The sequence below is a fragment of the Neomonachus schauinslandi genome, chromosome 12 (genome assembly GCF_002201575.2).
Source record: "Neomonachus schauinslandi chromosome 12, ASM220157v2, whole genome shotgun sequence".
In the NCBI taxonomy this organism is placed as follows: domain Eukaryota; kingdom Metazoa; phylum Chordata; class Mammalia; order Carnivora; family Phocidae; genus Neomonachus; species Neomonachus schauinslandi.
In genome coordinates this window covers 21877363-21904968 of record NC_058414.1, presented here as the reverse complement: position 1 = coordinate 21904968, position 27606 = coordinate 21877363, and the positions used below count along the sequence as shown (strand labels likewise).

The 27606-nt window shown below is 42.3% G+C and overlaps 1 protein-coding gene across 1 annotated transcript in view; it reads left to right on the top strand.

The window, feature by feature from the left end:
* The window catches only part of MAGI2 (membrane associated guanylate kinase, WW and PDZ domain containing 2), a 1351041-nt gene that overhangs the window by 1265640 nt on the left and 57795 nt on the right, over positions 1–27606 (top strand). Inside the window, exon 21 of the mRNA XM_044920220.1 lies at positions 26270–26408. Coding sequence (XP_044776155.1) covers positions 26270–26408 — 139 coding nt within the window. The remainder of the gene's footprint in view (positions 1–26269; positions 26409–27606) is intronic.

The window sequence follows — 27606 nt, the reverse complement described above, 5'->3', positions numbered from 1 at the left end:
GAGGGGACTGCTCTGGGAGGGGACACATTTAATAGTACGCAGATTCCTGGTGACCGCTTAGAAGAATCCTACCTTATCTTCCCCGAGACTGAGGGTGCTTGTCTGGGCCGTAAAAGAGGGGGCCAGCCCAGCTGGAGGCTCTGCCTGAATCTGGGGAGGAGCCCTCTTCACATCGTGCTCATCGTGCTCATTCTGCCATTGAGCTTGAATGCCATGACACAGTGTCTTGAATTAATATGCCCTTGGATCCAGAGAATCAAAGCAGCGAGGCTGTCTCCCTTAGCAACAAGAGACTCTCTCACACACACAATTTCCCAGGGGAAAAAGTTGGGTAAAAATAGCAATATACGCCCATCAGTGGGTCTATCTCAGTCTGAAGCCTCTGGTCACCGTCATAGGCTGAAGAAGGCATGCGCTTTGCTTGTTTCCAGTTGGTTCGTCTGAGATATTTTCATTGTCTCCAGCCCACTCAGTTGCTTCCTTACCCTGATGACCCTCAGAGGGAAGTGTCTGTCTTACTGACTTCCTAGTCCATTCCCTATCTTGTTCCCTTTCCTTTTTCCACAGCGTGTTTCTTCCGTGTAAGGAAATACGGGGCAGTAGAAAGAGCAGGAGCTGGGCGGACCTGATGTTCATACACTGACTCACCACCTCAGTGGCTCTCTAGCTCTGACCGTGGACGAGTTACCCCGTCAAGAGCTTACAGCGGCTCTAGAGCCTCAAATACCAGCCGCCTCTGGGCAGCTTCCGGGGCATGCGCACTGGGTCGGCGGGAGGGAGACTGTTCTCCTGGCCACAAGGACCAATTGAGTCAGCCCTAGCAACTCAAAGAATGACCGCGTGTCCTCATACCATGCAAGTTATTTAGCAGAGTCCATTTTACTCTTCTGGAAAATGGGAATAGTCTTTTCCAGGAAGGACAAAGTGCCTACTTCAATATTCCTCAGTTTCCTCCATTCTTCCTCCCCCTCCTTCCCACCGAGGTCTGTGTTTCTATTAAAATACGCAATACCCTAAGCTTGGAGATACAGAAGGCATGTTCAAGTAAGTGTGTATATGTCAAGAGGTTATGAAAGCTTTGAAGTACAAATCACCTCGTATTTGCTTCCCCCCCCACCCCAGTCTGTTAGATAAGGTGGGTTCCTTCTCAAAACACAAATCTGATCTATCTGCCCATTGCTTAAAACCCGTCAGTGGCACCCCGTTTCTTGCAGGGTAAAGATCAGACCCCTAACAGGCGCTGCCTCCCTCCCAGCTCATCTCAGCCAGGCTCCCCTTGCCTTCCAGCCTCTCAGTCAGGTCACCATGCTCCCTCCCACCCACGGGCTTTTGCCCACCTCTCCCCCTCTTCCCGAAATTCTCCTCCCTCCTCTCTTCACCTGATTAACTCCTCCTCCTCTTTCTCCTGTCAACTCAAGCATCTCATCTTCAGAGAAAGCTTCTCTTCACTCTCCAGTCAGGTCACATCCGCCTGTCATCGGCTGCCACGTCTCCTTTGTAGCTTTTGTCACAATGCTAATTTCACATTCACGTGCGTGATTATGTTATGAAATCTGACTCTCCAGAGTATAAACTCTGTGAGAACAGGAGCTGTAGTGCTCTGTGCTCCCCACTGTACCCCAGTGCTCAGCGCTGTGCCTGGGCCATGGTGCACGTTCAGTCGGTATTGTTTACTAAATGAATATGTGAACAGAAGCCTTCGAAGTGCAGAACACTGCAGGTGTATTTTCTGGCTCTGGAAGTTAACTAGTTCTGCTCACTAGGTACATGGCCGCAAAGGCACCCGATGAACCAGATTTCACAGAGAACAGAGTATATGAATTTATGTGGAATACTCAGTCTAACTCACAGTCAGCTTTTTATGCTCTAGCGCCTCGCTATAAATCCACCGTCCTTTTCAGAGTACGTTTAATTGTTACAGATTTCGCAGGATCGGTGAGGTAGCGTGGTTACTGTGCCTAACGTTTTTTAAATGCCTTTAATCCTAAACTCTGTGACATTTCACATCTTGTTTTCCTCATATGTAAACTCCCAATCACCAGATGTGAATGACACAGTGGGAATAGAAATAGAATAGATAAAGTGAAAAATAAGGTCAAGCAGGAAATAATGAAGAACTTCAAAAGCATGAGGTATGCAAAACATGACAGAATGAAGGGTTACAAGACAGGTGCACCAGAGCCTATTAGAGAAAGTACACAGGAGAGCAGGGCCATTGGTCGGGTGATGGGGAAGCCAGAGCTTAGCAGAATATTTGAACTCCGCGGAGCTGAGCCCGTCAGCTCAATGCGGATAGATGAGCTAAGGAGGCTGATGAAATCGAACGCATGAGAGAAAAGAGATGACAAGTGCTTAAGAGAGGAAAGAGCAGTCCAACTGGAGAAATAAAACAACTGTCTGGGCTTGGGTAGATCGTTTCTGGGGCCCTGCATTGCCAAAGATCACCCACCCAGTCTTTCATCACCTCTGGGTGCTGACACTCAGTAAACACACAGAGAGCTCATCCCTCCATAACTGTTAGCCTCTCCACGTCCCCACAGTCCGTGTCACTGAGCCGCCCCGTCGTCTGTCAGCCATCACGGTGACTCACCCTTCAGATCGTCTGCAAATGCAAGGTTTTCCTCTATTGTTTGGTTCTGCTCCATGCCTTTTATGAAGGGAAAGAGAAACCTCTCGCCAAGATCAAATCCATTACCTTTTTCTTTTCAGAGCCTGACCCGTGAACACTGTGTTAAATGAGTGACACGAGTCCCTTTCAGGAAGGAGGGGGAGCTTTGTCTTGATTAGAGAAAGAAGCCCAGGGAGCAGAGCTGGCTCGCTCGGCGTTAGACTCCTTTGTCAATTATTCAGGGTTCATTATGCCACGCGGGGAGGGCTCCGTTTCCCTGCCCTGTTTCTTCTTCCATTGGATGCCCAACTTTGAACCATTTCAAAAGCAGCTTCCCATGAGGGCTAGTTAAGGGTTTGGTAAGGAATCAAAGGGTTCGTGTTAGGATAGCATGTTGGTGGGGAAAGACAGAGAAGAAAGTGAATAAAGTACAAGTGAGGAGAATCTTTGCATTTTTAATTATTCATGGTTTTTGTTTTGTTTTGGGGTTTTGGTTTTGCCTATGGAAAAGAATGAGAAAGTTTACAAACCACCACTGTGATCTGAAAAACACATTCTACTTGCCTCTGCAATGAAGAGAGGACTTGTGAGGAGAGTTTCCTCTTTATATTAAGCCATCATTTCTCTGTCTTTATCTGAGAATAAGTCAAAATTTTCTTCCCACTTCATTTTTACAAAAATGTCTTCCCGGCGTTTATGCAAATTAGCCCTCCCCGACTGCCTGAGATCCTTTGTCATGGCGTCCCTCCCCCAGGCCCCCAGCTCTTCGGGGGGCGGGCCGGGAGTCACTCAGCCTGCCCAGTCTACCATTCTCTTCTCTCTTGTCGTCAGAACAGTGGGCATGAGATACATCTTGATCCTGACTCACACAGGATTTGGTTGGCACAGCAGAGTGCTTCAGAGGTTGAGAGCTGCGTATTCCATTCTTCAAATGTGATTCCCGGACCATGAGTGTTTCTTCTTCAGTGTGCCCCTGGAGTGCTGCTTCCTTGGCGATACACCATCCTCAGACCCCGGTCCCTTTCTTTCCCTGCCATGGCTTCCTAGCATGTGCGCTACTGAACAAAGAAATGACCTCTGCCCTTACCTATGGAACATTGCTGCCACCGTCACCAGGATGAAAAGGGCATTACTGTATCTGACCCCTGGGTGCTTCGACTTGACAAGATACTTGTTTCTCAATAAGTACTTCTCCTCTGTATTGGGACCCATCACCTCTTCTTGATCCTGTATAAAACAGCACAACCCTCAAAGCAGGCTTGTCTCATTATTTGGTCAGCTTTGGGATGTATGGGCTGACATCCCTCCTAAATGCCTAACCTGACTTTCCAGCTGCCTGTTAGATGTGCAAGGCACTCATTTTCCACTTCAGACCGGCCACCGGTTCTTGACATTATGCCATCTCAGTGTCTCACGCCTTTGTGTAATTATCTGCCAAAAGGATGATATGCCACTAGTCTTTAGAACACTGTCAGCAATATTAGTCTTCTTGCGGGAAGAGAAGGAGACTCCTCAACCTATTAGCATTACTTTGCTTTGTATGAGACCTTGAGAGAATGATTGAGCCCAGAAAGGGAAGGTAAGGTCAAATGTAAGTAAACAAAGGGAAGGATTAATGAATATTGAATATTGGGTCATTTTCAAAAATTGCCTTCCTAGCTCCAGAGAGAAAACCGGGAGGTATATCAGAGGGAATTGGGAGTAAGCTGCTGAGTTGATGCTTGCAATTAGCTACCTAACTTGGGAGTGTGCTCAATCCTGAGCAGGGCTGGCCTAAGGGAGGCCAGTACACACTGCTTTGGTCTGTGTCTTTCTGGAAACGGACATGAAGGAAACTTAAGTCAGATCCCAAATTAGGCATTTCCTCCTTTCCTTCCATTGTGACTGCCACAATACATACCTTCCTCTTTGTTATCTTGAACTATTCCAGTAGCCAGATGGGTCCCACCGGTGTCTCATTTCTCCCATTCATGCTTCATACTACCACCAAAGTTGTATTCCTAAATCACAGGTGCAGTCAAATCTCTTGTCTCCTCGAAAGTTTTCAACACCCCGCCTTTGCTTGCAGGATACACCTAAACATGTTAAGGTTTTTGGCTTTGGTTTTGATTTTGGTTAGGGGTTGTTGCTTTTGTTGTTTTTGTTTTTTTTTAAAAAAAAAAAAGGCCTTCTACATTCTGGCCCCAAGCAGCTTTCTATCCTTATATGCCAGTCTGATTCCACGGTTTATCTTCCAACCGTTCCTGCTTCCAGGACACCCGCAGCCATTTCACACCTTCCTGTCTTTCCTCAACCTTTTCTTTCCAAGTGGGATTTCCTCTCTGCCCATCTCTGTCCTTAAAACCCTACTCATCCCTATGGACTCTGAGAAACAAACTGAGGGTTCTAGAGGGAAGGGGGTGAGAGGATGGGTTAGCCCGGTGATGGGTATTAAAGAGGGCACGTTCTGCATGGAGCACTGGGTGTTATACGCAAACAATGAATCATGGAACACTACGTCAAAAACTAATGATGTAATGTTTGGTGATTAACATAACATAATAAAATAAAATTTAAAAGAACAACCCTACACATCTCTCAAGGGTCAGCTCTGACTACCGCATGAAGCTGTTGCTAATTCTCACCTCACCTCCCATTCCTACCCGCCTTCAGCACCCCCAGAGCACACTTTTGAAGATATTTTTATTATGAAATACAATAAAAGAGAGATTATACAATATGTATGTGCAGTTTCAGTAACAATAATTAAGCACCCACACAGCTGCTACCCAGCTTAAGAAACAAAATAGAAACAGAACAATGTTAATGTATTTGCAGCCTTCCTCACCTCCTCTCGCAGCCATCCCCCCGCCATCTGCCAGAGGTAACTCGGCTCCTGAATTCTGTGTTTATCATCCCTTTGCTTTTCTTTATAGTTTACCATGTATAGATATATCCCTCAGCAAGATATTGTACAGTTTCACATGTCTTCAAACTTTATAAACACAGAATTCTATTTTTTGTATTTTCTTAATTTTTTTTAGCTCCACATGGTGACGAAATCACCGATTTAATATGTACTACTGTAATTTATTTATTACCACTACTGCATAGTTCTTTAGTATATAAGTGGGAATTTATGTATCCATTTTCCCGTTGATAGGCATTAAGGTGGTTTCCAACTTCTTCCTATTAGAAACATCCCTGTTATGGACATTCTTGTAAAGTTCTTCTGGTAAACATGTGCAAGATTTTCTCTTGGCAACAACTTCTGACTCTATTCCTAGGAGGATTCACTGGGTCCTGGGAACAACATCAAGTTGACTAAATAATACCAGAAAATTATCCAAAGTGCTTATAACAATATATATACTCTTCCATGTTGGATATGGGTCCCTCCTGCTTTATATCCTTGTCAATGTCTGATATGAAATTGATGTTAAATTTCTGTTAGTAGGGTGGACGTAAAATGCTATATCCTTATGGTTTTGATTTTCTTTCTATTAATGAACATCTTTTTATATGTTTGAGTTATTCATCCTCCTCTTCTTTGATTTTTAAGTTTGTATCTCTTGACTACATTTCCATTATTACTCTTGTCTTTTCCTGATTAATTTTTAGACATGATAGATATTGTATTTTGGTTGGTCTTATGTGCTGAACGTATCTGTTCCCAGTTTGTGGCAGTTCCTTTTTCTTTATAATCTCTTCTGATAAAGTCACCTTCTTAATTTTTATATACTCAAAAATATCAATATTTTGTATTACTTGCATTTTCGTGCTTTAAGACATCCTTTGCTATCTTAGAGTCATATTTTTTAATAACTTTTAAAGTTGGACCTTTCACATTTAAATGCACAATCCATCAAGAATTGGTTTTTGTATATGGTATGAGGTAGAGATTCAGCTTAAAAAGTGTTTAACCATGGTCTTTGTTTTGTAGTAAAATTTAATGTGTTATATTGTAAAGGCTTTGATATGTGATAGTGCATCATAATCTTCTCCAAATCCTCCACTGTCTCAGCACAACACTTCCCACCTTACGGGTGTTTGGGAGGGTTAGAATATCATGGCCAGTGGACACCTCCTAATGCCCCTGTCCTTACACCACGTTTCTGACGGCACTGGCAAGAAGCACAACGCCTTCCTTCATCACCTTGCCAGGCACCTCCTCTCCCCCAACCCATCCTCTACAGATGTTCTCAGAAGCTGCTCCCTGCTCCATTCTTCCCAAGCACAAAACCAGGGAACAAAACTCCTAGATATCAAGGAATATGAGAAATGGCCAGCCAGTTTGTTTTCTTTTGTCCTGTAATAGCTTAATAGTATACCCCCTGGGAGTGTTGTAGGAAGCAAGGGATGGGCCTCAGCAGCGGGGAGAACCGATCCCAGCCTGCATTCAGATAAGCCAGCATGGCTCAGATATCGCCAGTCACAGAGAAGTATCTGCTGTGTTTTTTGGGTGCTGGTTTCCTTAACCACAGACTCCAGGAAATTAAAAATCCCAATGGATTCACTTTGCTTTTCATCCACCAGAGAGAGTTAAGATGGCACTGAATACAAGTATAAAGTTCTTTTCTGAATCACGTAAGCATGAAAAGGAAATATTTCAATTCACAGCCTAGATATAGTCATGTGTCCTTTCAATTCTGAGTAATTGAACACATATATATTCAGTTTTTACTAGAATAAACATTTCTAGAATATACAGAGAAACACTGTGAAGCACTGTGGGCAACAGAGTAGCATAAGGGAAAGAGCCTGGATTTGGGCAAATTTCAGCTTACTTACTAGCTGGACAACCTCAGTTTCCCCATCACAAAATGGAGATCAAGACATACCTACCTTGCAGAGACAATCCCTAGTCTTTAGAAATGTATCCTTTATGATGTCTACATCGATCAATAACTCAGGAATAAGTTTATATACTTATTTCATTCCGTGGATTAGTTACAGAAAACAACTCAAGGACTAAACACACTACCTAAATTATATATATATATATATATATATAAAACATATATATAAGTTAACTTATATATACATATAAGTTATATATATATATAAATAATATATATATATATATTCATAGTCAACCTTTCATTAAGCACTAAGTAGTGGAAAGTCATTTACAAATTAAACTTTACTTAAGAAAAGCAATAAATGATACATAAGAGCAGAGCTGCTTTGACTCAAACAGGGCTGTGGGTATGGGGTAGTATTCAGGTTCCTGCTGACTTTACCCCCATCTTATTTCCTGGCTTCCTTTCCTACCTCAGGAGATTCTCTGGAGTCCTGGGGATTATCTTTTCTATATGATTAAAAAGGCACGTGGGGAAAAGGGCCCTGTCTTACCTGTCTCTGTTGTGTTCTATGATACTCCCGGTGCTATCTGGAATTCTTCTAGTCTTTGCTCATATCTATCTGTTGAAGGCACATTAGGACCTCGCTCAACTGTCATTTCCTCTAAGGACTCTCTCCAAGACAAAATTGATCTTCCCTATGGCAAATGGTCCCTGCTTCTATTATAACTAGAGGGACTGCATGTCTTAGATGTGCTGGGGTAATCTCAATTTCTAATATTAGAGTACTAAGGTACTCTCTTGGACTCATTTTTTTTTTGTCAGATCACATGTCAATTTTTGTTTTAAAAATATGATTATGATGGGGCACGTGGGTGGCTCAGTCAGTTGAGCATCTGACTCCTGGTTTCAGCTCAGGTCATGATCTCCGGGTGATGAGCCTGAGCCCTGTGTCAGGCTCTGTGCTCAGTGTGGAGTCTGCTTGAGAACCTCTCCCTCTGCCCCCCCCCTCCCCGGCTCACGCTCTCTCTCAAATAAATAAATAAAATAAATCTTTAAAAATATACGTGGCTATGATATTTATAGCTCTTGTTGCAGCCTTATTTTGACCTGTTTGAGTCAAAGCAGCTCTGCTCTTATGTATCATTTATTGCTTTTCTTAAGTAAAGTTTAATTTGTAAATGACTTTCCACTACTTAGTGCTTAATGAAAGGTTGACTATGAATATATATATATATATTATTTATATATATATATAACTTATATGTATATATAAGTTAACTTATATATATGTTTTATATATATATATATATATATATATAATTTAGGTAGTGTGTTTAGTCCTTGAGTTGTTTTCTGTAACTAATCCACGTGGCCCTTTTGGTGACCCTGTGATTTTTGCTTTGGTTACCTGCCCTGCAAAACTGTGTGGGTCCTACCGAGGACAGAGAGCAACAGCATTGTGGGATGTCACTCAGGTCTGGGAATCTGTTTTCAAGAGAGTGGTCCAAGTAGGAGAGGGAGCAAGCACCACCCAGCCCTGAAGGCAGAGTTGCAGAGTTGTGTGATCCATATGAGGGTTCAGACTCTTTTGCAGGGAAAAGGAAGCATGTCAACTAGGAGTTGAGACAGTGACCTCGAACAGTAGATGTTGGATACCCTAAAAAGAGCACTGGTGGGAAGCAGGCAAAGTGCGGTATGGTGGCCTCCCAGCCTGGGCCCTAGAGGAATGTACCGAATAGGCAGGCTCCTTTGGGGTAGATATGTTGCATGCCCAAGCTCCTTGAGCTTCTGAAGGTAAATTAGAGAGGCCTCTCGAGGAAAAGAACAACTCCAATGTGTCATATGGGAAACGACACAGAACGTCTTCCCCCATTGTAAGAAAAGTATAGACGTCGGTGAATTGCAGAATTTTTAAATTGTTGGTTGTTTGCATCCCCACTCATTTGTGCTGGCCTTTTTAAATTGGCCACACTATTATCATTGGCACATCAACGTGTCTTGGAATGAAATGAATACATGTAGAGTTTCCACGTAGCTCCCAGGGATCCACTAAACTTACATTCAGAAAAGGAAAACTAGAGAATAGAAATACGCTGGAAATGACCAAGAGAACATGGCAGAAACAACAGGGCAAAGAAGCATGGCACAGCTATCTCTGCTAACCAAGATGCTGTTTCTTGATGCAACAAGGCCACTTATGTTATGAATAAAAGCTTAGGAAAGCTCATACTTGACAGTTTTATACAGGTCATAATAATAGATGGCATCAGTGTTCTTCCAGTAGAGAGGCAAAAGCCCTACCTTTTTAGTGATGTATTATTGCTTTCAAAACTTTGTCGAGAATATCTAAATTTGAAAAGGGACCAAATGGTTTTTAAAAGCTCCCTAGGTAATTCTGATGCATACACCTGGAGAAAACCCACTTTTGAATAGGCTAGAATAGGCAGTCAGGCATTAAGTGGACCAACAATATGAGGCCAAGAAAAAATAGTTAATCTTTTAGAACTCAGTCATTTCCTAAATATGTCATTAAGAAAATGACAGAATGGTTAAAATAATTCCACTTTTATTTATATGATTAATTTAATTCTTTGGTAAAAAATACTTTTCATTTTCTAAAGACCTCTTAAACAGCTAATGGATTAACTTCTAATAAGACCTTTGTCTGCAAATTACAATTAAAATATTTGAGTTGGTAACTGGCACTTCATGCATTTCATGGTGCTTCACAAGTGAAGTGGAGAGATAAAGTGTAGGTGTTTTTCTTAAGCCCACAATTCAGATGATTGTTCACTATATGGAACCTAAAGATTTTAGCAATTATTTGTATTTGAAAATGAGAGTAAAAGTGAGACTGTAAAAACCTCCAGAGCTACACGATTTCAAGATTTATGTATAGGGCGATAGGAATCAAAATGATGGGAATGCTGGCACTGGGCTGGCCATATTGACCAAAGGACACTGTGGGAAGTCCAAGAAAAGACAGACAGGTATGGAGACCCAACATGTGGTGGAGGCAGCATCACAAGTCAGGGGTGGGGGACAGACTCTCCCTAACTGGTGCTGGGACAAATAGTTAACCATACAGATGAGAATGAATCTCTACTTCACACCGCATACAGAAATCAGTTCCAGGTGGATTAAAGACCAAGGGTGAAAAGCAAACTACTAAAACCTTTAGGAGAAAATATAATAATAAACACATTTATGCACATTGTAGTCAGGAGCCCACTTTTTTTGAAAAACTTGGCCATTAAAGAACTTAAAGGAGAAATGAAAACGAGGTCACTTTTCAATTATCCAGAGTGAGAATGATGAGCAAAACTAATAGATAATCCCCATGCTTCATTCAACTCCCTGTTTTTATTCTGCTGTTCCTCTCCATGAGGTATGATGATGTAAGATCTCAGCCTGATTTAGGGAATCGGCCAGAGCAAGACCAGCCACTTCCTTGGGTGGCCTGCTGAGAGCTGCTCTTTCATAGAACCAGCCCTATTGATTTGTCTTTGCCTACACTCTCCCAATGCCGAGTAGAAGTAAAAGTTTCTCTCTGGGAGAAAACAGAGTTTGGGAAGCACTAACCATCCCTCCTCCCCACCTCATCCCCCGTGAGGGAAAGAGGTATTAGAACTTTGCCCTGTTCCCCTCCCACAAGATTGGGAATGTTTGACCCATCCTTGCCTTCTACCTCAAGGGAGGCTGATGATTGTTTCTTATCTAGAAGGGGCCGAGCTAGTGAATCAGGAGAGACCTTGATGAGCTGGGGAAGGGAGAGAAAGAGGAAGGAGAGAAAGCAAGAAGAGGAGTTCTAGGGCAGTCTGCATCCCCACCATTCCCCATGGGTTGAGTCAACACTACAGAAGGTGCTTTGGGACTTAAACCACCTTTCTGGGGGGATATTTTCTGGCCAAAGGGACCCCTGCTGAAAGAGGCCATAGGTTACATTACCCATAGTGCTGAATGGAAGAAGAAGAGGCCAACCTCATTGGTGTCTCCCAACATAGAGAGAAACTCCACATCAGGTCTTCCAAAAAAGTGACCCAAAGCATCCTTAGGAGAGAGGCAGCATTTGGATGTCCACCGACTTTAAATTCCCTGAGGTCAGAAATCTTATCTTCCTTCATTCCCATAATATCCTCAGCACCTAAGGTGGTCCCTGGCACAAAGTGAACCCGTGAAGTGAGAACCTCCTCCTAGAACAACAACAGAAAGAGAAAGGCAGACTGGCCACCAGTAACTCTCAATCCCTCATGAATGTTGGTCCTCTTCACTACCCAGCCGTCAGAGCTTCTCTTGCAGACTGAGAGGAGAAAGAGGGAGGGGTTGGGAGAGAGAGAACAAGACTCTTTCCCCATGTAAGTGGTTCAAGCCTTCAGCCTAGTCTGCAGTGGGAAGGAGAGCTTTTAATTGAAAGTTAGATTGCAGTGCTAACTGCACGATGCTTTTTTAATAGCTGCAAGTGTCGAAAGATAATGGAATTGGAATACTACCCAGAGGGAAAGGGGTGGAGGGAGGTCAACAGAGCACAGCTGGTAGCAGTTATTGGAAAAACAAATCAATCACGCATTTATACCTCAGTGACTAGAAACACTTCAATCAAACAAGTAACAGTAGCCATGTGGTATCCTTGGAAAACAAAGGTGATTAGAAACCAAAGATTCTCGATCAGGACAAGCCTGTGGAATTGATTTTCTAGAAATGATGATGAATTTGAAAGTGTCCATTCGTGCATTTATACTCAGTCTTTTTGGTGAAAAGTGGCCCATATTTGTAAAATGACGAGACAGCATCACACCAAAAACAATGCAAGATCGTACAGAGACAATATAGGAGGGGTCGGCCTCTAAAAGTAGTGATAAAATGGTGAACTCAGGCAGGTTTGAGAGGCCACCCTAGAGATATCCAAAGATGACTTCGAAGTGTAAGAAGCTGAATGGAAGAGATGATGAGGCCCATCATCCAAGGCAAGAACCAAGGACAGAAAACCAGAAAATACACTGAAGGAAGTGAAAGAATCAGGGAAGCATGATTAAGAGGATCCAAGTCATTCTTGGATGTCCACCCATACCAAGTGTATAACCTGTTAGCCCAAATTAAGGGGTACAGTCAGGGGTGTGGAGCAGCTCAAAGTAACTAACCATTCAAAGACTAACCTGATATCTTGGTACCCATGGCACCCACTATACGTTATTCATAAGTTAATTGACGGCTGCCAGTAAAATATAGATCTATATCTATATAGAGAGACGTCTCTATATAGATATAGATCTATCGATATCTATAAAATATAGCTATATGTAAAATACAGATATATATATAAAATATAGGTCTATATCTATATACAGAGATAAGATATAGATATCTAACTCAGATATAGATATAGATATCAGATATCTATATCTGAATTCAGATATCTGTATCTGAGTGAGAATTTCACTTCCCAAAGTTAATTTGAATTTTTCTTTGTTGTCTCTAGTTTAGAGAGTATGTTTGTTCATTTGTTTGTCTGAGAATTAAATGAGCTAATGCTTCTAACATACCTGGAAAATATCTGGCATAAAACTACGCTCGGTAAGTGCTAATTACTGTGAAGGGTCAACTTTCTCATCTGGGTGGTTCGTGACCACATCATAAGCTCCTGGGTAATTGAGAGGTTAGTAAAGGGAGAGAAACCTAAATGCCTGTGTATAGTAGACTAAGTGTGAATGTTCACACACAGAACTGAAGATAATTTGAGTCTAGTTAGGATACGTGGTAGAGTGATGTCACTTTAGCTGCCTTTGTCGAAATCATCAGTTATGAAACTCACTAAATTGCAACAAAGGGTACTCGGGTCTCTGAACATGGAGAGTGTCTCATATGCTAGAGTCTCAACTCATGTCTCGTGTCATGACCTCACATCAAACTGCGCGTCTTTTCTCCACCCAAAATTCCATGCATTTCCCTGGACGCAGGAGTCATTTCTCAAATCATTTGGGAAAGGAGTAGAGGGAAGAAAATGACTGTGATTCAAGATTTAAGTGGGAAAGTCTCCTTTGGAAAGTGGCTGATTTGCCAAGGGATGTACGTGAAACTCTGAGACTAGCCACAGTTACATTAATCAGACAGTTATTAACCTGAACTGCAAAGTGGGGAGAGTTCAAAAAGTGCATTTCGAAGCTACGATAAACCAGAGGCTTTTTATTCTAGTGATTTAAGAAAGCTTTACATTTTTATTTCCAATTAACCTATCAGTAGTGATGTCACTTAAATACTCCTAAGGAATATTATCTCCTCATTATTGCCAGAAAACATGCTGCCCAATTTCATAGCTCAGCTGTTCTCATGCATGGATGGACAATCTGAATTAACTTGAACAGAAACAAGATTTTTAGACACTCGGCTACATTCCTACTTGTAAAATTTAAGTAATTAAAATGTGACTTTAAATAGTAAAAGAAAATAAAGTGGATAATGTTTATTTTGTGCCTCAAAATGATAGTGATACAATGCTTCTCTAACTTTCTATGTATTCAGTATTAGCATATCAATAGAAAAATTATTGTAATCCACACATTCCCTGCCAGTACAATTGAAGATTGTGGCAATGAGTAAAGACCCTCTGGAGAACTGTCTTAAAATTAAGCTATTAAGAAAGAGTGTTTTTTTTTTTTTCATTATGAACAAACAAAAATAGCCGACCCGGGAGATGGGAGTTTTTTCTGCCCTGTAGACATACTCCTTGTGCATTTAAAAATCAGACACAAGGATACCCATTATTCTGTTCATCTGAAACTTTGACACCACAGAAATAACATGTATTCAAGGAGAAAGTTGTTGAAGTGATCAGGGAAATTCAGACCCACAAAGTCCTAATTAGATTTATTCACAGTTGTAGGGATTCTCATTACACCTTTAATCAGACCTTCCTTCTCATTCTACTCATGCTTGAATGAACCTGGACCTCAAAGCTATTTGTAACACATAATTCTGTGTGTATTCTTAAACAATATCCCAAAGGTTAATAATAAATCACAAACATACATCTTCATGTAGAAGGAACTTTTAATTCTGAACTAAGTAAAAACCTACTCTTGTATCTTTCTCCCCTGCTCAACAATGCGAAAGCAACCTCAGAAAGAGTGAGTTCTGGGTTTAGACATTAGAAATCCTGTGTCTTGTCACCTCCTCCTATGAGCTACGTGGTCTTTCTCAAATCCCTTTTCCTCCCTGAAGTGCAGAGTCTTCATCTTAGAGTAAGATAATAGAAACCAAAGATAAAAGATTAATAATACAGGCTCGTTGCCCTCAATGCCCCAAGTATGCTTTAGTGGGTGTATTATCAAGAACTGCTTCCTTTATTTACTTTACTCCCAAATCAATCAATCAACCAACCATTTTCTCTCTTCTCTCTCTCTCTCTCTCTCTCTCTCTCTCACATACACGGTATTGTGCTAGCTGCTATAAAGGATATTCTAGAAATGTAAAATGTGATCTTTGCCCTCAAGCTGTACACTGGGAAGGAAAATTTTAGGGCCCATATGAATGTATTTCCCAGCACTTCTCACAGGACTCAGGAAATACAAAAAATAATGTCTGCTATCATCTCTTTATGCCAACAAAGGTATGGTTACACCAGAAAGAAAAGAGATGCCTCCACCTTGTGGCTGGGTCTTCTTCAGCTGGGAAGCATTGTTATTTCTTTCTTTCTTTTTTTTTTTTTCCAACCCATTTATTTCCAGGCCTATAAAGGGAATATAACTTTATTTTTTTTAATAATTTTTTTATTATGTTAGTCACCATACAGTAATTCATTAGTTTTTGATGTAGTGTTCCATGATTCATTGTTTGCGTGTAACACCCAGTGCTCCATGCAGAATGTGCCCTCTTTAATACCCATTACCAGGCTAACCCATCCCCCCACCCCCTCCCCTCTAGAACCCTCAGTTTGTTTTTCAGAGTCCATCGTCTCTGATGGTTCGTCTCCCCCTCTGAATCCCCCCCCTTCATTCTTCCCTTCCTATCTTCTTCTTTTTTAACATATAATGTATTATTTGTTTCAAGGGTACAGATCTGTGATTCAACAGTCTTACACAATTCACAGTGCCCACCATAGCACATACCCTCCCCAATGTCTATCAGAGACCAGATCTTTTGAAGGGGGGGACATTATTCTGTCTGCCACAGGGAGGAATCTCTTTCCCCTGGTGCGCCCGGCCTGCACGCTCTGGGCCTGGCGGCGCCCGTCCCTCTACGGTGACAGCTCTCATCAGACAGCCCCTCTTTTTTGGCTCCAGCTTTCACCAGGCCCCTGAAACTTTTCTTCCTCTCCCAGGCTCTTCCAGACAGAGGGGGTGACAGTTCCCACTTTCAGAGCCTCAACAGCCCTCCTCGGTTCCCGAACCCTGCCCACACCTCTGAAATAGTCCCATCATGAAATTATCCGCACAACCCCAGCTGCCTGATCCACCTGTGCCGTCATCATGCTCATCAAGCAAAGCCCAGTGCTTGCATCTGATTAGGAGTCTGCAGAATAATAATCCCTCATTTTCTCTCAGTTATACCCAGGGAGGGGAAGTGACAGCCAACACAGGGTCCACAATAGAAAGTTTCCTCTTGCATTTCCTTTTGGTTGTTTTTCAATGCAATACGGAAACTGACCTCATGACCTGACGTAAGTGATTTCTGGGCAAATGGGTGAGCCACTAGCTGAGCTGCCAATGATAGCTTTCTATTCCTGCTCAGGTGGGTCACTTTTTCTTTTTTTTTAAGATTTTACTTATTTATTTGACAGAGAGAGACACAGTGAGACAGGGAACACAAGCAGGGGGAGTGGGAGAGGGAGAAGCAGGCTTCCTGCTGAGCAGGGACCCCGATGTGGGGCTCGATCCCAGGACCCTGGGATCACGACCTGAGCCGAAGGCAGACGCTTAACGACTGAGCCACCCAGGCGCCCCTCAGGTGGATCATTTCAAGATGTTTCCCCTGTCTCTTCTTTTGCCTGAGCCGTCAAACGAGCATATGAAAGTGAAAAGGGTTGTGGCTATTTTTTCCTTCATAGAAGATATTTTGCTTCAACCAGCTTGTCATTAAAATCTTTGTTTGCATCCATGTCTGTGACCATAATGGAAGTTATCCCTCTGTCTTAGCTTAGGGTTTGGATTAGCTGTCCAGCATTCAATGAGATTCTTTTTCTAAGAACTATCTATCTAAAATCATAGAATAAAAATAGAAAAATAGCATCAACATCCTATAGGAATTCCTAAAATGCAGAACTTACCAAAGCAACAGATTTTTTTTTTTTAGTTTTTCACTTCTCAGTGATGTTTTAAGAAAAACATTTACCTCATTTCTACCATTAAATATCCCCAGTAGCTCAGCTCTTTCTCTCCTAGTTTCATTATAAACACCTTACCACTGTTTCATTTTTTTCTCTCCTCTGCATTTTGTGATGACAATGACAGTAATAACTATGAGAATTAATAATACAGGATTATATTTGTATAGTTTAGAGTTTACAAAGCACTTCCATATACTTTATATTATTTGATCATGGTCACATCTGGTTGACCTAGATCGTGAAACCAAACTTAAAACTTTTATAGATCTTATCTAAATTGATGTACACAATAAGGAGAAAAGAGTCAAAAAACAACTTCTGAAAATTTTTTTCTTTCAATCATACATCCATGTATTGAACAAATATGTATGGGTATGTACCCCACGTGGCTAAGCCCCTGCCCTTAGAGAGTTTACAACGTAGTGATAGGCAAAGCTCAACACTTTTAAAGAAACACTGAGCAAAGGCACCCAGCCCAGACTGGTGGGATCATGGAAGGCTTCCTGGATGTGGTGATACCTGAGGCAGGTCTGGAGGGATGAGTAGGATATTTGCAGAATGGAGGGCCGATTCTAGACAAAGGGCACACAAAGAGACCTACTTTAGACAGGTAGGAAGAGATCATCAGGGAGCGTGCATAGCGCAGGGGAGTGGAGCACGTGAAGAATGGCACATCAGCACCCATGAAAAACCCTAGAAGAGTAAGGAGATTTAGAAAGAAGTAATCTAATAAAATTCTCTGTATGAGATTAGTATTGGTAATATTTGATAAGGAAAAAAGAAAGGTTCGCTGGGAAAGATACCAAATTGTAATTTAGACTTGACCTCCACAAACTTGGCACGGCATCATCCTTAAATTTTACGTATATTTCCACGTTTTAATTAGAGGATTTTAAAAGTAAGAATGAGAAATGGGGGCTTCTGAATGGAGAGCTCCCCTTGGATCTCCACCAAAGGCAGCCCCCTGATTTGAATGACCAGCCAGGGCACCACCCCGGCCACCAGGCAGCAAGCCCAAGTCAAAGACTGGGACATGGTTTGAGCTGTGACTAAGTCTTTTCTAAAGGAGGAATGTGAAATAGGGTACATCACCCACTTCAAGAGATAACCCCTCAGAATTCTGCAGCAGCCCCTAACTTCTTGCTCCCCACCCGTTCCCGTCACTTTCGTGGCCCTTCTCAACAGCTGTGTGCTCAGGCATAACCTTGATGAAGGACCCTTCTCTAAGTCCAGAAGGGCTATTTCACACTTGTGTTTAGATGAAATCTCTTGAGATTGAGTTTGGAATGTTTTCGTTATAAGTGTTTATTTTCTAGAGCGTAGTATAAAGAGAGTTTCAGACAGTTCTCCACGTATGTATTAATTGAGGCAAATAAAAGTCGCAGACTTTCGGTGCTCTCAAACACGTGCTTCAGTCTCCAGCTGGGTCGGAAGCTTCCCCTCTGGGAAAACCTGCTGACTTGCTGGGCTCCTGTGCATTACGGAGGCAGTCGTGCACAGCGGTTTATCACGAGAGCCAGGTCCTCCAAGAGGTGCTCGGATAGCATCTAGCCTCGTGGAAGAAACGGAAGGTTAGCCAGAACCCTCACTGTGACCCCTTAGAAAACATTTTTACTGTAAGGGTTATTAAATAACATCTAACGAAAGTTAATGTGAAAACAGCCATTCCCTATTAAAGGTCGCCATCGAGTTGAGCATCAGCCTACGCCTTTGCTCCAGCAGGACCGTCAGGGCCCGGGGCCCTGTTGTCAGAGCACCTGGTGATGGTGCCCGTGGTGGGCAGCGGCCAACAGCTGGATTCGGAGTTTTTTTTCCTGGCACTTTATGATTTCGTTCACACTCAGCCTCCATTCCCCTTTCTTTCAATCCTTCAGCATTTGTTTCCCATTGCTTCACCTGTCTCTACCAATTTTTGTAGGTCACCATTACTGAAACGTCACTGACTACTGAAATCGCTATGGTGTAGCTGGAAGGGCTTAAGGCAGCATTTCACGAAAGGGTTAAGATCTGCTGAGATACGGGGCGCCTGGGTGGCTCAGTTGGTTAAGCGACTGCCTTCGGCTCAGGTCATGATCCTCGAGTCCCAGGATCGAGTCCCGCATCGGGCTCCCTGCTCGGCGGGGAGTCTGCTTCTCCCTCTCCTGCTCCCCCCTCTTGTGCTCTGTCTCTAAAATAAATAAATAAAATCTTTAAAAAAAAAAAAAAAGATCTGCTGAGATGCACAAAAGCTGAAGTCACCGTGTCGTGAGAGTACAGACGGCTACTCTAACTGAAAAGCAAACCTAAGGCACGTACACAACCGTGATTAACCAAGGGCCTACTTGTCAGGAACTGTGTAGATGACAAGGACAGGAGGTACGTTCCTTGCCCATGAGCGGTCTGAAGTCAGCGAGAGAAGCCAGCCTGTAAGTGAAAAATGTGCTGGAGCTACCCTGTGACCTCAGATCGCCAGCCACAAAAATGGTCCACAGCTAAGTCTTCCATGAAATGAGGAATAGACATATCCATTGTTTGTTGGTATAAAATTCAAAAAGAGCTCAAAGCCTCACACCTAATTATAAGCTAGGATTTTAGTCATGTATAATCATGCAAAATAGGTTCTTGTGGTGCGCAATAGTAGGTGTGAGGGCTGTTAAGTGATTACAACCCGCTAAGCATGTTTGTGAGATGTCGAGCAAGACTTGAGCGGGAACGACTGTGACTCAGGGCTAAAGGAAATCCAGGATTAATCGAGTTCTTATAAAGATTTCATTGAGCCAAACCAAATACTTTCTCTATGACTTGGCTACAAAAGTGCACACAGTACAGAGTTTACATTTTTTTTTCCTACAATCTGAAATATTAACCGCTTAAGAAATATTGAAACTTTTACCTTTCCCTGCCTTGGTTTTCCAATAAGAAAAGGTTTTACCTGCAGAGCTCCTGGCAAGTTCAAGGATTCGGTAATAGCTTAGTTTAAAGAAAATCCGCCATGATGATTGAGCGGAAATGTGGGAGTAGAAATGCAGAACTTATTAGGCAGTGCTGAGAGAGGGCAGTCTTGTCTTTTCTTTTTTTTCCCCTTTTTTTCAACTGAAGTATAGTTTGACACACAGTATTACATTAGCTTCAGGTATACAACATAGTGATGCAACAAGTCTATGCATTATGTTATGCTCACAAGTGTAGCTACCTTCCGTCACCATACACACTATTACAATACCATAGACCCTTCCCTAAGTTGTACCTTTCATCCCTGTGACTTATTCATACCATAACGGGAGGCCTGTACCTCCCTGCCCCCTTTACCCATTTTGCCCATCACCCCATGGCCGTCCCCTCAGCCAACCATCAGTTTGTGAGAGGGCAGTCTTATCCCATTCCTTGTCCCTAAGGCATTGCCGTAGGGCTGTTAGTTTCCCCAAGGGAAAGGGGACCACAGATATAAGTATTTCTTCCACAGGAAAAAAAAAAAAAAAAAAATGAATGCCTAGAATAGTCCTCTGGTTAGTTTTCTAAATTTGACATCTCCTTGACACACACAAATTAACACACACATGTTCGTGAACTTTGGGTCTCCCTCTCTCCCCACCTCCCTTTTTCTCTCTCCCTGTACCCCTCCTCCTCCTATCTCTCTCTCTCAATTCTAACAAGAACTTGATGTTTTAAAAATTCTCTAAGAACAGGTGGGGCGGTTGGTTGGGCTTTTTTTTTTTTTTTTTTTTTAAGTAGGCTTAACACCCAGTGTGGAGCCCAAAGCAGGGCTTGAACTCATGATCCTGAGATCAAGACCTGAGCTGCTATCAAGAGTCGGACACTTAACTGACTGAGCCACCCAGATGCCCCAATAAATAGAGGAGATTTCTAAAGTTCCATTTTAGTAACGTAGCTTAAGTATAGAAAGAGAAGACAGACTATCTTTATCCCTGAAAGGACTGCGAATTTCCGAATGGTTTTATCAAATTAATTCCCCCAGTTGATTCACATGTGAGGGAGGAAAGTGATGCTCTTCAGCTGGCCACATCTTGATAGCTGCAGTGAAGTCAGACGAGGTAGGAAGGTAACCAGAGAACCTCTTCTGCCCCCGACAGACACCTCTCATTATACATCCACATACTAAAGATGAAAGCGAAAGGAATCAAATCCAAAATTTATTTAGGGAGTCCCATTTAAGATGAGTGTGCATACTACCAATAGTGGGGTAAAAATAAAAATTAAGCCTTTTGTACAATTTCTGTCATTTCACAAAAAGGAACGGAGGTCTTGAGTCTGGGCCTCGCACTGAGTTTTGTTACCAACGACACCAGGTCCGAATGAGTTCGCCCACTTTTATAAGCTGCTCAACACACTTTGTAAAATTCAGAGTCTGTGACAGGGACAGCCTTTCCATCTTATTACCTGACCAGCATCCTCCCACACACACCGATTTTTTTTTTTCTGAATTTGGTAAGATCTTGGACTATTCCCAAACTTCCATTGCTTCCAATGAGGCAGTATCCTCCAGTATCCTGTCATGGGGAGGGGACTTTGGAAGGGACTGGAAGTCTTAGATGAAGGCTAAGGATCCTCGCTCCAATCAGCATCAGAGGTGTTCTCTTCTCCCTCTGAGGAGACCCTATATCGAAAGCTAAAAGTGGAAATCTGCCACACCAAGAGGTCAGGCCATGCTCCTGGGTGCTCACTAAAAATAATAGCCCGACCCTTCCCAGAGCCCCATCCCTGAAACTCCTGCCCAGGAGATGTCATTGTGGCCCACATGCAGCCCTTGAACTCCTATGCTTCTCAACCAGCCCTGCAGCCTTCCAACCCTCCACCTCTCTCTCCCCTGTTAATGTTTCTTCCCTCAGTTCGCATGAGCTGTTAGTAGGGGAAAGGGAACATAAGAAATGCACAAGAGAATGATACATCAAATTTTCTAAGTCTTGCTATACCCAAGTGTGTGACCAGAATGCAGATGACATGTGACCACTTCTGTGACACCACGAGATTCCTTTGCCCTCTACATGACTATTTTAGAGTCAGTCTCAAGACCTAAGTGTCCTCAGGCAATGGTGGCTGTCAAGGGTTGATTTGGGGTCAAGAGTGCTATTATAACCCCTTCTCCCATGAGTCCCAAGATAAGCCATGTGTAAATGCTTCATTCGTTCACAAATATGTACCGGGCATGCCATACAAGATACATCATTAAAAAGAACCCCTCAGTCCCATGGGCTGCCTGGGTGGCTCAGTCGGCTGACAGTCTGACTCTTGGTTTCAGCTCAGGTCAGGATCTCAGGGTCGTGGGATCGAGCCCCCTGTTGGGCTCCATGCCCGGCAGAGAGTCTGCTTGGGATTCTCTCTCTCCTTCTCCCTCTGCCCCTCCCTGCTAGCTCTCCCTCTCTCTCTCTCTCTCTGTCTCTCTTAGATAGATAGATAGATGATAGATTAGATAGATAGATAGATAGATAGATAGATAGATAGATAGATGATAGGTAGATAGATGATAGATAGATAGATAGATGATAGGTAGATAGATAGGTGATAGATAGATAGATAGATAGATAGATAGATAGATAGATAGATAGATGATAGATAGATGATAGATGATAGATAGATAGATAGATAGATGATAGATAGATAGATAGATAAATGAAATTAAAAGGAACGCAGTCCCTGCCCTCATTTGCCCCACCATCTCCTTCCCCACAGCCTCTCAGTTTCTCACTTGGACAGACAACGTGATAACCTCACGACTTCAGCTCCCTTCTTCAGTCTCCCACTTCCTCTCCAGTCCACTCTCCATAATGCCTCAGAGAGATTTCTAAACATCTCTTTGCTTCCCTGGTCAGGTTGCTGAATAAAATTTTCAGTGTCTTAATGTTGCCTTTAAAATAAAGCCTGGGGTCACCAAGGTGACTCATTCAGTTGAGCGTCCAACTCTTGGTTTCAGCTCAGGGTCGTGAGATCAAACCCCGCATCAGGCTCCGTGCTTAGCGTGGGATCTGTTTGAGATTCTCTCCCTCTGCCTCTGCTCCTCCCCCCACTCAAACAAATAAATAAATAAAATCTTTTTTAAAAAAATAAAAATAAATAAAGCTTCAACTCCTGAGTAGCAGAATAAACTGACAGTTCCCGAAATATACCATGGTCTCAAGTCTCAGGGTCTTTGCACATGCTGCTCTCTCTGCCTAGAATGCTTTTCTTCCTCCTTCACCCGGGGAATTCTTACTGATACTTCAAAACTCAGTTGAGATGTCACCACCTCCAGAAAGCTCCCCCTGACTACCAGCTCACCCATTCTGATTTAGATGACCCTCCTTTCTTTTTTTTAATTAACATATAATGTATTAATTTTTTCAGGGGTAAAATTGTGTGATTCATCAGTCTTACACAATTCACACCATAGTACATACCCTCCCCAATGTCCATCACCCAGCCACTCTATCCCTCCCACCCCCCTCCACTCCAGCAACCCTCAGTTTGTTTCCTGAGATTAAGAGTCTCTTATGGTTTGTCTCCTTCTCTGGTTTCATCTTGTTTCCTTTTTCCCTTCCCTTCCCCTGTGATCCTCTATCTTGTTTCTCAAATTCCTCATATTAGTGATATCATATGATAATTGTCTTTCTCTGACTGACTTATTTCGCTTAGCATAATACCCTCTAGTTCCATCCACATTGCTGCAAATGGCAAGATTTCTTTTTTTTGATGGCTGCATATATATACATATATATATATATATATATATACACACATTGTGTGTGTGTGTGTGTGTATATATATATATATACCACATCTTCTTTATCCATTCATCTGTCGATGGACATCTTGGCTCTTTGCATAGTTTGGCTATTGTAGACATTGCTGCTGTAAACATTGGGATGCACGTGCCCCTTTAGATCCCCACATTTGTATCTTTGGGGTAAATACCCAGTAGTGCAATTGCTGAGATGACCCTCCTTTCTATTCCCTTAGCACTTTGTTAATGTTCAGTCATAGCAAAGATATATTGAATAATAATTTTACTTACCCACTTTATCTCCATTTAGACCGAGAATTTGTTGTAGATAGAAACTGTACCACTTATCTCTATCTTTATCTTATCTCCCTAGTAGACACTCTAGTACATGATAGGTGCTCAGAAATCATTTGATGAGTGAAGAAGGTCCAAGTCTAGGAGGAAAGACAGAAAAGTGTAACTGTAGCAAAGTGTGATAAATACCAGAGTGAGGTGCAATGACAAATGAATACAGAGACTGGAAATGTCTGCTTGAGAAGAAGACGGGGTCTAGGAAGGAATCCCAGAGAAGAAGATGCTTGGGCTGGCCTTGAGAAAGATCAGGAGATCATCAGGCATATAGGGAAGAGAAGGCAAAGAGAACAGGAGCATATGGAAAACCCTGGATGCTTCAATAGGGCATGAAGCGTTTGGGGAGATTTCTCTTAGAAGAATGACTCTAGTGACAAAGAAAAGAAAGATATTGATGGGAGGGTGACAGGAGAATATTGGGAAACCCAATAAAGGCCTGAATTGCACTAGTTAGCAATGGGATACAAATGAGGGCAGAGACAGATGTAGAGACATTCAGGAAATGACCCTCAGCATGACCCTTAGGTTTCTGGCTTGAGTGAGTGGTCGTACCGTAAATCAGAATTAGGCATTAAGAGGAAAAATGGCTTTGGGAGAGATGGTAAGCCCAGTCTGCTGGCGTTGAGTTGGAGTTGTCCATTGGACCTCTAGGTGAAGATGTGTAGCAATCATGTGGATATATGAGTATGAAGCTCAGAAGAGAGTCTAGCTAAAAATGAAGACTCTAATATAACTTAATTGGAAGTTTTGTTTTACTTCTGTGACTTAATACCGTGCCGTGAGATTTCAGTCATGGGTGGGAACTGCTGGGAAAGCATTAATTGGTCCCATCTCTGCCACTAGCTTGGATACAGTGGCCTCCAGTAAGCTGCTCGACTTCAGGCTGTGCCCATTGCCTTATGGGAAAGGAGACCATTAAGGAGAACTGAAGAAAAATGTTGCAAACATTGCCTCTAAAACAAATCAATTTAGTCCTGTCGTTCATGATTCTTGTGTGAAATGTGGAAGTCATACCAGTGAGGCAAACTTCTTCCACTGCCCAAAATCCATACTTTCAAAGATCATTGTACACAAAGGGGAGGGGAAAGTCTTCGCCTTCATTACACTGAAGTCCTTATCCCTAGCGAGTCCTCTTTAAATAAAGAGACAGGGGTGCCTGGGTGGCTCAGTCAGTTGAGCGTCCAGCTCTGAGTTTCAGCTTAGGTCATGATCTCACGGGTTGGGGACGGAGCCCCGCGTCAGGCTCCGCACTCAGTGCAGAGTCTGCTTGGGATTCTCTCCCTCCTCCCCCTCTGCCCCTCCCTTGCTCATTCTCTCTCTCTCCCAAATAAATAAATAAATCTTTAAAAGAAAATAAGAATGAATGAATGAATGAATGAATGAATAAAGATGTTGCTCCCCTGCTAAAACAAACGTGTTTGTTCTTTCCCCCATTTTGAGCGTGGGGAGTGGTCTTATTTTAGTGCCATCTCGCCATTGTGATGGCCACTTTTTATTCCTGTTCTTGCCCCACACCCATCTTGATAATGCTCTGCGATAGTTTATTTGCAATTCTGTCTGCGTTATAGAGTTTAGGCTGAGATCTGCTTTAAGGGACCCAACTAAAATAGCATTTTTGCAAAGCAACTCATTGTGCTTTTCCTGGCTAATTTATCTTAAGTGACTTGCACTGAAATGAAACATATTTTAATTCAAAGTTTCCTGACAGTAATGGTACTGAGGGAGTTACATGATGTGTTCATGGTTGAACCTCTTTTATTCCGGATATCTATTCGCAAAGGCTAAATGGGAATCGCTTGTGGAGCCCAGGCATTTCTAACAATTCAAGAGGGATTGGTATTTAACCAAACAGTTCTGGCAATCAGGTGTGAGCATGGCAAAGATTTAACAAGGGCATTAGTCATGTGTGGAGAATGGAGGATCTCATTTTTAATTCAAAGGACTGTGATAGAAAACTCATCATCAAACTTGAATATCAACCAGCCATGTTTACAAAGAAGGTGATATCACAATAGCACTCAGGGAAATTTAAATGATGCATGATAAAAATTCTCAGAGAAGCCCAAAAGCCAATCATCCCATCCAGCATACTGAATTAAATGCTGCACTAAGCCCAACGCTGGGACTGTATTCAATGAAAAGGCCTTAAAATATTTACTTCTTGTTTCAAAGCGAAGGTACCAGGTTTATTTGGAATTGTGGTATCAAACATATTCCCTAATTTTAAAAAAATGCTAAAAGTTTGACTAAATCCTCTGCCACACTGACTAAAAATAACATAGCACCCCAACGTTATGGTCCAATGTTTGAATTCCTGTAAAGGTAAATCAAGTCTGGTGGTCAGATTCAGGATGCCACCAGGAAGTAGCCACTTCTAAGAAGGAGCAGACCGCAACCAAATTGTTCAGATGCTCTCTGGAAACTGGTCCTCTAAAGGAAGCTTTTCTAATCTGTTGGAAATGCAGTGTGAGTAGAACCAACTTTGGCTGAGTTAATGTTTCCTTAATTAACAGGTAGGAGATCAAATCATCGAAATCAATGGGGAGAGCACAAGGGACATGACACACGCCAGAGCAATAGAACTCATCAAGTCGGGAGGAAGAAGGGTCCGTCTCCTGCTGAAACGTGGGACGGGGCAGGTCCCGGAGTATGGTACGTTTCACATTTTGATTCACCTTTTATCTGTTTCTTCTGTGTACTGTAAATGCCTCTGCTTATTTGTAAAACTATACAGTTCTCCAATTCTACCTAAATATATTTAGCTATCAATAGATATATATATATATATATATATGCGTATGTACATTGAAGCACAAGATTTACATGTGTGTGAGCTCTTTCTTTTGTTCCCTTGGTTAAGTGATATTTAAAATAGCAAATAGAGGACCTTTCAGGGCATCTCTGAGTGTGCAGGGAGATCCAGCCACCACTTATACATTAGAACTTTTGCAATTTGACTAATAGTCCTCTGTTCATTTGAGTTCACAGTAATTTATCAATTATTTCCTAAAATCACTCATGTTCACACTGCCCTGTATGGTGTGTGACTGGGACCAAGAGAAAAGCAAGAACAAATCTTCAGGTGGGTAGATTAGAATGTAGACTTCAGTTTACGCAGTGGTTGCATTTTCTTATATATAGTCCAAAAATTCACTCGTATGCTGTGTATCTCTGTGCTTTTCAGGAAGGCATGGAAGTGCATTAGATCTGCCTTCAGAAGTCTTTAATAGTATTATTTCTCAGGAGCCCACTGAGGCACCACTGACAGCTTGACTAAGAAACTTCTGGGTGGTCATTGCATGAGATGCATCAGCCCCTGAGCTGGGCTGTAATTAATCTTAAGGAGTGTCAGAAAGACAGAGAGCAGTGAAGAAGAGTGCTGATAACACCTGTCCATATTAGGACAATGGGGCCTAACTGTGGTCCTGAATAATAAGCTCAAATTGTTGATCTAGACTCTCACTTTCATCTCTCCATCCCCTACCCCCACACACCACACACACACACACACACACACACACACACACATTCTAAATAACAGTTTTCCCCCTCCAATTATGCTTACCTTAATTATGGGCAACTTTCCTAAACTACCTAATAATTGACTGAACACTTCCTTAGTTAGCAGGGCAGGATAGTTCTGAGTTCATTTGAAATATCTGAATCCAAATGCCCTCAAAAACTTTGTTTTCAAGATCTTGAAACCCCAAAAGGACTGGCGAGTACTCAACTAAGGAAAGCATTGAGAAGTTTCTGTAGGCTTGGCTCTATGCCCCAGGAAAGATTTCAACCCAGCTTCCCATCCTTCATGCTTGGATCTAATAAAATATTAATATTAGCAACAAGCACA